Source organism: Gossypium arboreum, chromosome 4, assembly GCF_025698485.1.
Source record: "Gossypium arboreum isolate Shixiya-1 chromosome 4, ASM2569848v2, whole genome shotgun sequence".
Taxonomy (NCBI): Eukaryota; Viridiplantae; Streptophyta; class Magnoliopsida; order Malvales; family Malvaceae; genus Gossypium; species Gossypium arboreum.
In genome coordinates, this window is record NC_069073.1 from 2,097,350 (window position 1) to 2,109,431 (window position 12,082).

Sequence of the window (12,082 nt, forward strand, 5' to 3'; positions counted from 1 at the left end):
CACCGCAGTAGCCACTGCAAAGATTATTGTTTTTTAATCTAAAGCGATCAGAAGGGAGTAGGAAATAAAAAAGAGAATGAAATGTTTTCTCCTCAATTATTCGGCTCTTCATCTTCTGCCTGCTCCGGAGCAAGCATATTCAGTTCAGCATTCGCCTCTGGACCCCCTTCATCAACTTCAAGCTTTTCTGGTTTTGCCTTACAACCTTATAACATGTCTTGCAAAAATTTTCATCAACTTCTATTTTAGCTAATGTTGTCTATGTCTGTAGGAACAACTGATACTTTTGGGTTTGGGTTTCGAGATTCTTCCCAATCATCACCCAGTAGAAGGTATTTATACCCTTCTTCTTTCTAACTTTCTGCTGCTGCATTTTGTAACCCTTCGCTGCTGCTTTAGTCACCCTCTTCTTGTTGCCTTTTTTTTTTTTTTGAAAGAAATAGAGAATTACATGCATATAAGGGGTTAATAAGCTTATGTTTGTTGAATTATCCATGTCTGTTGTCTGTTTTTTTTGTTGTTGCTATATTTGATAGTCCCCATGTGTTGCTTGTTAGCTAACACAAATGTTAACTAATTGCCTCATGACGTCCAAAAATGTGTGTTTAAGGGATTTCCCTCCTCGATTCACTGTTTTCTTTCTTTGCTTATATCAGCGCAAAGTCAACTGTCACTACACCCGTGAACGAGGTAATAATGTCTTCTTCTCTTTTCCAAATTTTGCGACATTATTAATATCCTTGTCAATCTTGTTTTACTCTGTTTCTGTCTATATTTCAAGAAACCATTGACGGATACTGAAGATGATTTGATAAAGAGAATAAGTTTCTTAAGTGGATTTATGATGGCTTTCAAGGACCAAATTCACACTGATATAAAGCTTAAGCCTAACAATGGCCCCTGCATTTCAGCGCACAAATCTTTACTGGTAAACACTAAACAGGCCCTAACTATTTCTTTCTCAGATTATGTTACTTTGACTCTGAACACTGATCATGGATTGACCGATGTGTAGGCAGCAAGATCAGAAATCTTTAAGAACATACTAAGCTCAGACAACTGCAAGGCTCCACCGACCGATACTGATACGATCACTCTATCAGAGTTAAGCACCGAAGAGCTCAAGTCCTTCCTAGAGTTTCTTTACACTGGGGATTTGCCTGCCGATAAGTTTAAGAAGCATGTTTATGCGTTATATGTTGCAGCTGATAAGTATGAGATTCCGTACTTACAAGAGTCGTGCGAGCGATACATGCTGAATTCCTTGAATGCATCAAACGCTCTCGATACTTTAGATATATCGAATTTGCATTCGAAGAAGAAACTGAAGGAAACAACTTTGAACTTCATCGTCCGGAACATGAAGAGCATAGTTTCGTCGCAGAAGTATGAAGAATTTGCATCCAGCAACCCCCATCTTTCTGTTGAGGTTACAAGGGCGTTTGTTGAGGCCAAATTTTGATGGAAGAGATGGGAACGGTAATAACATGCAGCCAATGGTATGGAAACAATGTCTAAACATCAATGTAACTATGACTTTTAGAACAAATTTTCCTTTTCGATGAATCGCAGTATTAGTATGTATGTCTATATTGACCAAATACTTTCATAAACTTGGTATATATACAAAAAGGAATGTTGTTGGAACTCTACTATAAACAACTAAGGTAGGGATTATACTAGTAGTTACATATATGGTTGGATTTGGATGGGAGAAGTAATGATTACATCTTTTACTTGGTAATTAAAAGAACAAGTAGATGTCTTCTCCTTTAAATTTAAATATAAAGCAAGTGCGGGGATGGTTGACAGAGAGCATGAAAAGAAGAGCAGAGCAGTTTAAGGCGGCATGCATGCATCAAAACGAGAGCACCGTAAATCCTATGGTAGCAGAGGCGATGGCCTATCTACAACCGTAAGTGTGATTAAGCACTCGCAGAGCAATCATTCTTGCTTCATTAGTCAGTTACTCCTCCCTCTTCAGTTCTCAGCATAATAATTACAATTCTCGCCCTCTTTCTTTTCCTCGGCCTCCGGCGTTGTGACTAGGGTAGTTTTTATCTTTTCAAGCTTTGGTTCTGACCTGTGTAGATTCCCAGTTTCGGCTATTAACATTTTGTTTTTTATAAGATAATAATATTATATTTCAGGAAAGTATGCTATCTAAAATTACTAGTATTTTCATTTCATTTAATATATCTTCCGATAGGCGTACAATTGTTGTTCGAGAATAGCTATGTTTAGAACAAGGCTTTAGTTAAAACGATTGTCATCCAATGTAGTTGTTATTTGAAAACACCTCTTGTTGAGAACAACTGAAATTTGAAACAACCTCTACATAAAAAACAACTATGTTGAAAACAATTCACTTTTGGAACAAATCATAATAACCGTTATTTAAGAACAACTCTCATCTAAGACAATCATTATTTTGTGTTTCAAGAGATGTTCCACGAAAGATGTTTCATATGGTATGTTTCACCAAAGTGGTTTCAGGGAAGACAGAAGTTCGGATTTATAGATTTTTTAATGCTCCTTCACAAATAAACCATTTTAGGTTCAGAAACTAGGACTAATAGCATCTAGCCACTTGCATAGTGTTAGATACTCCTCATCATGGTTATTCTTCCCCAAAACTTTGCATTTATGATAGTTATTCTAGAAGGAATGTAACGCTTCTTCATCTTCTCCAGTGGGGCAAACCTTCTCCCATCATCAAAATTCAGACCACGTCTCACAGAAAGTCACTTTATAACCTCATGTTCGACTTGAGAGGGGGGCTATTGTTATACCTCTCTATCACTAGGACATGTGTCAGCACCAAACACATCGTTGACCTCATCATTGACTCCATCTAAAGTAATACCTCGGTAGGCCACTTGCCCTTAACGCATTTGGGTAAGATCACTCGTTCTTCTCAAAGGGAGCCATCCACCTGCTTTTAGGTATAAACACTCTCCAAGTGTAAAGGCACTCTTGATATGATAAGGAGTCCATTTAGGCATAACAACCTCGTACTGATAAGGTCTCGTGAATATCATTTATGCATTTGGTAGGATTGAATGCTTATCCTACAACGTTATACCAGTGAATAAGAGGACCTCTCTTATAAATACCTCGAGGAACAATGAAAAAGGGATTGATCTTTCAGCATCCTAAAATTACTTTGAGCAATTTTCTTAACCGTTCTGTCTTATTGTCCTTATTCCAACTCTCGACCTCTTTAAATAAATCAACCTCCACTGCAGCACCATGATCTTTTCCCTATCTGTCTCCCTTATTTTACATTATATCAACCCTTAGCATTTAATCAACGTCACTCTCAATATATAGCAACCTAGCCCTTTAGAGGCTTGGATAGAATTAAAAGCTTAGCATGTCAAGATTGAAATTTAAAAAACCAATAGTCCTACAATGTTTATAAATTGCCAACTTTTTAAGTCGGTGGAAGCTGACCAATAGATAAGTTTTATGGAATTTTCTTTCTATAAAGTCAAACAATAAAAAGAGCAAGTTCGTTCGATGAAAGAAAAGATGTCTACATTAAGACCTTGTTCAAGTGTTGAATTTGGGATTTTGATGGTCAACCTTGGCATTAACTCCTATTTTTCTTTTTAATTTTTAATACCCTTTAAAAATAAATACACCATCCATGGGTAAGTAGGAAACTGAAAGCACCGAACACCAGTCTACTTGAATTAAATAATAACGTGGAAGTGAGAAGTAGGTCAACCAAATGGGGGTGTAGTCAAAATATGAGTTCCAGTGGAGGCGTCGGCTACAAGTCAAACAGGCCAACCTTCCAATCTTCTTTCTCCCTATGTATATACTATAAATCCACCCTTCCTTTCCATTTTATCTTCACCTTTTCCAACTCTAAACACCTTGTAAAACATCCCAATTCCACATCACCACAAATCCTATTAAGTTGTTGAAGAAACCATGGAAGTAGAGGTGTCAATGGCAGATTCATCATCACTCAAGGTTCTCATGTTCCTCATTGTTCAAGCGCTGGTCTATCTCATCCTTTCTAAATCCTCCAATGTTTTCTCCAATAACAAGTTGATGATGACATCATTAAGCTTCAAGCCCCCTCGTTCCTTGTCCATTCGTCGTCTTCTCGCCTCCATTTCCGATTTACCTCAAGGTGTTGAGCCATCCCCATCTTCGTCTTCATCGCCATCCTCAAGGGGCTTGTAATCATCACCCATTCTACAACAACTCGCTCAACACTATCAAACTTAGATCTATTTGCTTAGTTTGTTTAACTATTCTTTTATTCTTTGGGTATTTGTAATCCCCATGAAAAATCTTTCTTTGTAATTCCTTATCATGTGACAAATTTATAAATGATTTTAGATTTGTTCGAAGACTAATAAAAAAAAAATCAAATACTAATTTTTTATTACACACAAATAACCAGAATACAAATTCTTTTTTTTTTTCTCTATACCAGCTATGGCTAGTTTTTCCTTTTATAACTCATAATTTTTTTTTTCATCCTCATTAATATTTTTAGTGCGCACACACACACTTTTCATAAGACTCTACTTACATATTTATAAACATAGTAAATCGATAAATTTTATCATGCCTTGTCTTAATTTGTAAAGTTGTAGGTCACTTTGTAATTTAATGTCAAGTCACGTTTCTATGAGATGAAAGATAATTTGGATAGAAATTCTTTGGTTGCAATTTTTGACTTTGAAAAGTTCAGTTTGATGGAGAGTGTTAGAAAATAAACTGACTTTTCAAAGTTAAAAATTGTAGCCAAAGAATTTCTATCCAAATTGGCTTTCACCTCATGGAAACTGGCTTAACATTGAATTGTAAAGTGGCTTACAAATTTGCAAATTGGATCATGCTGGAAATTTCATGAAAAATCAAGGACAAAAGATAATGATGATGACAGGGCAAGGTATGATAAAGTTTGTCGGTTTACTATGCTTATAAATATGTAAGTAGAGTCTTATGGAAAGTGTGTATGTGCGCGCTAAAAATGTTAATGAGCTTGAAAAAAAAAAGTGTTGTGAGTTATAAAAAGAAAAACTAGCAGCAGCTAGTATAGGGAGAAAAAAAGAGTTTGTATTGTGTTTATTTATGTGTAATAAAAAATTAATGAAATGGTTACTTTTTCTCTTATCAAAAAAAATTGTTAGAAGATAAATTGACTTTTCAAAATTAAAGATTGCAACCAAAGAAGGCTTTCACCTTATGGAAACGTGGCTTGACATTGAATTTGTTTCCATGGTAAAAGCCAATTTGGATAGAAATTTTTTGGCTGCAATTTTTTACTTTGAAAAGTTTGGTTTGTTTTCTAACACGAGTTTGGTTTGTTTTGTAACACGAGGAACTAGCCATTTCCAAAATTGATGAGCATTTACTTGAAGCAAAATCAAACAACGGTGTACAGGATGAGAAAGAAGTAGAGATCAGCCAGAAGGAGGTGGACGATTATGACAACAAATGCAGAATGTTCTTTAAACCGGAGGAAATCCACTCAACAATAGGTGAAGAAAATAATGAGGAACTGCAACGACATGAGGATGATTCAGGTGTGATTCCTGTTGATCATATGGCATCATCAGAATCAGAAGCAGGAAGCGAAGCAACGCAGGAGAAACTAGTATTGTTTGAGGAGATGAAAGCTGCAGAGCAGCCAGTAGGAAGTGAAGAGAAGGAAGAAGCAAAGCTGGAAAAGGAAATGAACATGCTGCTTCAAGCCGATGCTCCTTGGAAACCAAATGTAGCGAAGATTGGAGAAGATAATAAGGTGGTTGAAGAGAACAAGAAATTGAACGAAATGATGGAGAAACTCATGGAAGCTGGAAAAGATCAACTCACTGTCATATCCTACTTGACTGAGAGTGAAGGAGCTTGAAGAAAAGTTGGGTAAGACCAAAAAGTCAAGCAAAGCAAAGTATAGAAAAGTAAGATATGCACCTTCTTATTACAAGCTTGGGAAAATCAAAAGGAAGGCTAGTGAAGTTGCAATGTGAAATTTAATGTTGATTAGGCCTAAAAGTGAGGTTTAATGTTGTGTTTATGTTTAAAAAAAATCAATAATAAAGTTGGTTTTTCTCTTCATAAAAAAAATTGTTAGAAAACAAATCGATTTTTTAAAGTCAAAAATTACAACCAAGAATTTCTATCTAAATTAGCTTTTGAAACGTGGCTGACATTAAATTTGTAAAGTTGTAGGCCCATTTGCAATTCAATGTTAAGCCACTTCTCCACGAGGTGAAAGCTAATTTAGATAGAAATTTTTTGGCTGTAACTTTTTACTTTGAAAAATTAGTTTGTTTTCGAAATTTCAATATGATCCAATTCGTAAAGTTGTAAATCACTTTACAATTCAATGTCAAGCCACGTTTTTACGGGGTGAAAGCCAATTTAGATAGAAATTCTTTGATTGCAATTTTTGACTTTGAAAAATATGTGTTTTCTAACAAGATTTTTCTAAATAAATTCCTCATCATAAATATTGTATGATAGCAAGAAAATAGGGCACCCACTTTGATGACGCATGCTCATGGATGCTTAGCAGCAATGTCTATGGTTGTACGTGGCATAGGGTATCCTATCACAAACAAAGGATCACAAATCCTTTTTTTTTTTTTCTTTTGACATAAGAACATCTCCATTAATAGGTTAGAAACAAGAGCATCTCTTTCCAGCAAACTAGAAAGAAAAGACGGTACAAAAAGAAACTCAGTCTAGAGGGCAAATTCCTTCTCTAGTACATTGAGCAATCCAATCTGTCCGAAATTATTTTTTTGAAAAACGGGAATCGACTTTGTTTGAAAGTGAAAATTAAAATGGGAGTCGCCACCGATCTTTATTTGGTGTGATCAGATCACATTTGTTTTAATAAAACAATTTTAGCTTACTAAAACGACATTTTGGTCTACGAAATTCAAGAGAACAAGTTCGGGAGTCGGTTACGTGTGAAGAAGGATTAGCACCCTCGACACGCCTAAAAATTGGTATCGAGTTGATTAGTTAGTGTCTTAATGTCGAAAATTAAAAATCGGGAATGGATTTGAAATACGATCTTTTTTATTAACATCGACTTTAAAATTCTTGAATTAGCTCAAAACTATTGCTTAAAGATTTCCTTATCCCGAGATATCGGAGTATCACATCCCGTAAGTTAGGACACAATACCATGAATTCCCGAGTGCAAGGTTGTCTTTAATTTAAATTGAAATCCCATTTATTTTAAAACTCGAAAAGAATATTTAGCTATTTAGAAACAACGAGAAAATCGAAACCCCGTAAATTAGGGTACAATTTCTCGATTTTTAAAATGCAAAACATTGCCTTATTTAGAAATTTTCATTTTTGAATAATAGCGAATACAATATTTAAAAGACGTGTATTATTTATTTAGGTTAAAATAAAGCGATTTGTTGGATAAATGTATTGGGGTCTAATTTGAGGCAATGATATGAAATGAAGTATAGTGCGACATGGAACAATAATTCATGCATAAAATATTCCACAAGCACATGGCAATAATATGAACACGAGTAAGCAGATTAACATACACGCAATAGCAATAATTTCACAACATACATTATTTAACATTAAGCTTAATAAACATAGAAATGAAGTAATAGCATAAAACAACTTAAATCAAATAATAAGATAATCTTAAATATAAAATATATATGTAAAGGGTTTAAAAATACTTGTAAAAGCAACTTAAAGTGAATGATAAAGCATAATTTAAAATCATTAAAGAAAAGTCTAAAGTAAATGATACGTAAAAGAAATTTACAACAAATAATATCGTAGTATATAAAAAACAACTTCACATAAATATATATATTTATAAAAAAATAATGTGTAAAGAGTTTAAAATAAAAACATATGAAAATCTGAAAATAAATAATCCATACAAAAGAAAGTTTAAGACTAAACATTCTATAAACTTAAAATAATAAGCTATTCAAAAATAATATATAAAAAGGGTTTAAAATAAATAAATAAAAAGAAAATGTAAAGTGATTAATATATATATAATAATTCAAAATGACTTATGTAAAAAGGGTTTAAAATAAATGATATGTAAGGTAATTTAAGATAAATAATGAAAATAAGTTTAAAATGAATATTATGTAGTGAGAAATTTAAAATAAGTAATATACAAAACATCTTAAAAATAAATGGTATATAAAAATAGATAATACATATAAAAAATTTGAAATTGATAATATATGAAAAAAAATTAAAGTAAATAATAAAACAATTTAAAATGAATAATACATAAAACAAGTTTAAATAAATAATGTATAAAGCATTTTAAAATCTATAATACACAAAGCAAATTTAAAAATGACGATATGAATCACTTTAAAATAAATAATATATAAGTTAATTTAAAAATAATAAATAAGAAGTTTAAAATATATAATACGTAAAAAGAATTAAAAATAGACAATATAAATATACTTTATAGTAGTAACAATTCAAAGGTAATACAAAGAGAGTCATTTGAAATATATAATATACAATAACTTAAAATATAAAATAATTTGAAATAAATATATAACAAAACAATTTTTAAAGAATTATAAAGATATAAAAAGCTTGAAATAAACTATATGAATACATATATATAATGGGCAAGAAATAAAAAATAAATGATACATATAAAATAGATTAAAGTGATATATATACATAAAGTAAGTTAAAATAAATAATAAGAATTTGAATAATCAGTACATTAAAATAAGTTAAAATAGATGTAAATAAGTAACATGTAAAATATTTGAAGTAATATGTAAATGAAACATTTAAAAAAGGTTAATAAGTGAATTAAATAGATTTAGGTCATGGCTAAAAATAAATTAAAATTCGAGGTATAAAAGTATAAATACTGAAAAGTTAATTAGGGATCAAAACGAAAACCAAATAGGATCTGAGAGCTAAATTTAAAAAAACAAAAGAAGACAGAAAATGGGGCTGATTGAATGGGGGTTGAAAAGAGGAAGGACTAATTGCATAAATCTCCCTTTTACCAACAACATCATCATTTAAACCAAAAACCTTTTTTTTTATTTCATTTCCAGCTTTTTTTTTTTTTAACAGAAAGCTTTTTGCTTTCTCTTCTTCCCCTTTTCTCCCCCCATTTCTCTCTTTTTGGCTAGGGTTTTAAGACCCATCCTCGCCGCCCCCATCCTGACTCCACCATGGGTGGTGGTTAAAACTGCAAGGGATGTTTTTTAGCCCCGTTTCGGAGCCATTCAAAGGCCACATTTCCTTTAGCCCGAAGACGAGAAGGAAGGAGATTCTTTTACCCCTTTTGGAATCGACTCTATCGACGAAGATGAGGCTCCGACGGCGCGACTCCGATGCGGTCCAGGTAAGTGTTTCCTTCCTTTTTGTTTAGAGAATAAATGTCTATAAAAAAATATTGTAAGACCCAAATTTTGCCGGGCCCAATAAAATCACAGCCCAAATACCAAAACTCAACTAAAACCCAAAATACCCCAAGCCCAAATATAACCCAAAATAAAAAATAAAAAAAAGAAAAAAATGAAGAAAAAGAAAAAAAACCTAACCTCTTCACCTTATGTGCCGCCCTAAGCGCCGCCCTAGTCCTCTTTTGTCTACCAAAAAATGTTGTAACAATGCTATAAAAGCCATCATAAAACCAAATGTAAAGGAGAATGAGGGATAAAAAAAAACATTATATTTTCACATAGAGATCAAAAATCCAAAGCATAAAAAGGTTGATTTTAATTTCTTGTATTCCCTTTGTTCATTTTTCATTTTTGTTATTTTATTTTATTTTCTTTATTATATATATATATATATATATATATATATATATAATTTAATTGAATTACTTATTTGAATTCCTTTGCAAACATGTTTATATTTTTCCCTTTAAATCTATTTATGTATACTATTTATTCCCCAATTTTAAATTATACATTGTTTATTTCAAACACTTGCCTATATTACTATTTTTTTATATATAATGTTTATATTAAGTTTTATGCTTTATGTATCTTGTTAATTATTGGTAAGTAAATCTTGTTTCAAATTATTTTATATAATTATTGATTTATATTATATAGTATGTCATTCTTATATTCTTTTGTATATTCTTACATGGTTGCATTTATATAATTCATCTATGTTACAACTTGTTAATATGTATATTATTCGTTTTAAAATTTTATATAAGTACACATTACTATTGCTATGCACATAATATATATTATATACATATATACATTTTTGAATCTTGGTTTTAAATTATTTTGCATAACACTAACTTTAAATTTCCTATTATAATACTTATTTTGAAGCTCATTTATATGTTAAACTTTATATACTTTATGTATTATTTATTTTTATTTTTATTTATTTTACGATCTATTGTAAATTTTTACATGTATTATCTGTTTATGTATATATATATATATATATATATATATATAATTTAGCTACTTTTAAATTGTTCATTCCAAGTTTATTTGTTTTAACATTTTTATTACCTTTTAAAATATTTTTCTTAAAATAGATTTTTATTTAACCATTAGTTAGAAACGTTAAATAGTGTATGTGGTAAGATTATTATCATTGGGCATGTTTCAATTTTCGTGTTTGTACTTTTCAAAAAATTGTATAATATATTATTGATATATGTTTTCCATATTTGTTACTTTATTTTGCATCCCCATGTATTATATTATGATTGAGATTGCCAACCTATTTGCCTGAAATTATTCATTTCATTTTCTTTGCTTCAAATGAATCGAATAAATACATTGCAAGTTTGTTTCCATAATCACTCCCTTTTAAAAAAAATAAAAAAATAAAATTTCAAAGCGAGGTAATATTTCGTGTTTGGTAATTCGAGAAATTGTGCCCTAACGTGTTGGGTTTCGATTTTCTGTTTGACCAAATAAATATTCTCTCGAGATTTAAATCCATGTTTTTTCAAATTAAAAATAAGGCAATATTTGAATTTAGGAAATTCAAGAAAATAGTACCCTAACTTACTAGGTTTCAATTTTTCTTGTTTAACCTAAATAACTAAATATCCTTTTGAAATTTCAAAATCATAAGTTTTGGAAATTATAAAATGATCTTGTATCGAGGATTTGAAATGTTGTGTCCTATCGTCTTTGGGTTGCGCTTTTCATTTGCTCAAAACAATCGAAGATCCTTTGGAATTTCACTCACGTTTCTAAAACTCTTTAAAATGAAAGAAATATTCGATGTTTGGCAATTAGGGAATAGTGCCCTATCGTGTTGGGTTGCAATCTCCCATTTGTTCAAAATAATCGAATGTCTCTTCGGAATTTCACTCATATCTTCCAAGGTGAGGCAATGGTCAATATTTGGAAATTCGAGAATCGTGCCCTCTTGAAATGGGTATCGATTTTTCGTTGGACCAAATAGTTGGGCATCCTTTTGTTATTTTCAAATTATAAATTTTGAACGTCGAAACAAGAATATTTTGGCAAAGGACTCGGGTTATTCAAATGTTATTAACAAGAACCACATTTCAAAAACATTTTTAATTTTAGACAAAAGGACATGATTTAATCGATTTGGTACCAATTTTGGGCGTAATGAGGGTGCTAATCCTTCCTCATACGTAACCGACTCCCGAGCCTATTTTCTCATATTTTCGTAGACCAAAATCATTGTTTTAGTAAACCAAAATGTTTTATTAAAACAACCCAAATTTCTAGGTGATCCGATCACACCTAAACAAGAAAAGATTGGTGGCGACTCCATTTTCGCTTTCCAAAAAGTTGATCCATCATTTTTAAATCGAAAAAAAAACGAAAAAAAAATGGTTTCGACAAATATGATATAAAATGTAAAAATACAAAAAGAACATAAAAATAGAAATCGAAATCAACCTTTTCTTTTTGCTTCTATTTTTCTTTTTGATTGCTTAATATGCGTAAAAAAAACTACAAAGGGATGTTTCGGTTTTTATAACCGAATTACATAGATCCATTTTGTTTTTTTGCTTGTTGTCTGCTACTACTTCTTTTGTTTTTTTCTTCCTTGTTTCCTTGTATTTTGCGTGTTAGTCTCTCTTTGC

General features: G+C 31.3%; 2 protein-coding genes across 3 annotated transcripts; both read left to right on the forward strand.

The window, feature by feature from the left end:
- On the forward strand, positions 1–1,647 carry LOC108458319 (BTB/POZ domain-containing protein At3g56230-like). Of its 2 annotated transcripts, none has more exons than XM_017757668.2 (5): positions 1–190; positions 272–332; positions 611–690; positions 782–928; positions 1,016–1,647. In XM_017757668.2, the coding sequence occupies exons 1-5, from the start codon at positions 77–79 to the stop codon at positions 1,460–1,462; spliced, it is 849 nt and encodes a 282-aa protein (XP_017613157.1). In that variant the 5' UTR covers positions 1–76; the 3' UTR covers positions 1,463–1,647. The 2 variants fall into 2 exon arrangements, with proteins under 2 accessions (XP_017613157.1, XP_017613158.1); XM_017757669.2 differs by having other exon boundaries at positions 657–690.
- A 3,288-nt stretch (positions 1,648–4,935) lies between these two features.
- LOC128291817 (uncharacterized) lies at positions 4,936–6,096 on the forward strand. Its single transcript, XM_053027238.1, has 2 exons — positions 4,936–5,250; positions 5,351–6,096. Exons 1-2 carry the CDS (start codon positions 5,215–5,217, stop codon positions 5,879–5,881), a joined length of 567 nt encoding a protein of 188 aa, XP_052883198.1. The 5' UTR covers positions 4,936–5,214; the 3' UTR covers positions 5,882–6,096.
- Positions 6,097–12,082: the final 5,986 nt, after the last annotated feature.

What these genes read in the sequence shown, in the direction of transcription:
- LOC108458319 (XM_017757668.2), top strand. Translation starts at nt 77, where the DNA reads ATGAAATGTTTTCTCCTCAATTATTCGGCTCTTCATCTTCTGCCTGCT. An exon ending in TCACTACACCCGTGAACGAG is followed by an intron (nt 691 to 781) that starts GTAATAATGTCT and finishes CTATATTTCAAG; the next exon opens with AAACCATTGACGGATACTGA. An exon ending in CAGCGCACAAATCTTTACTG is followed by an intron (nt 929 to 1,015) that starts GTAAACACTAAA and finishes ACCGATGTGTAG; the next exon opens with GCAGCAAGATCAGAAATCTT.
- LOC128291817 (XM_053027238.1), top strand. Translation starts at nt 5,215, where the DNA reads ATGGAAACGTGGCTTGACATTGAATTTGTTTCCATG. An exon ending in ACATTGAATTTGTTTCCATG is followed by an intron (nt 5,251 to 5,350) that starts GTAAAAGCCAAT and finishes TTGTAACACGAG; the next exon opens with GAACTAGCCATTTCCAAAAT.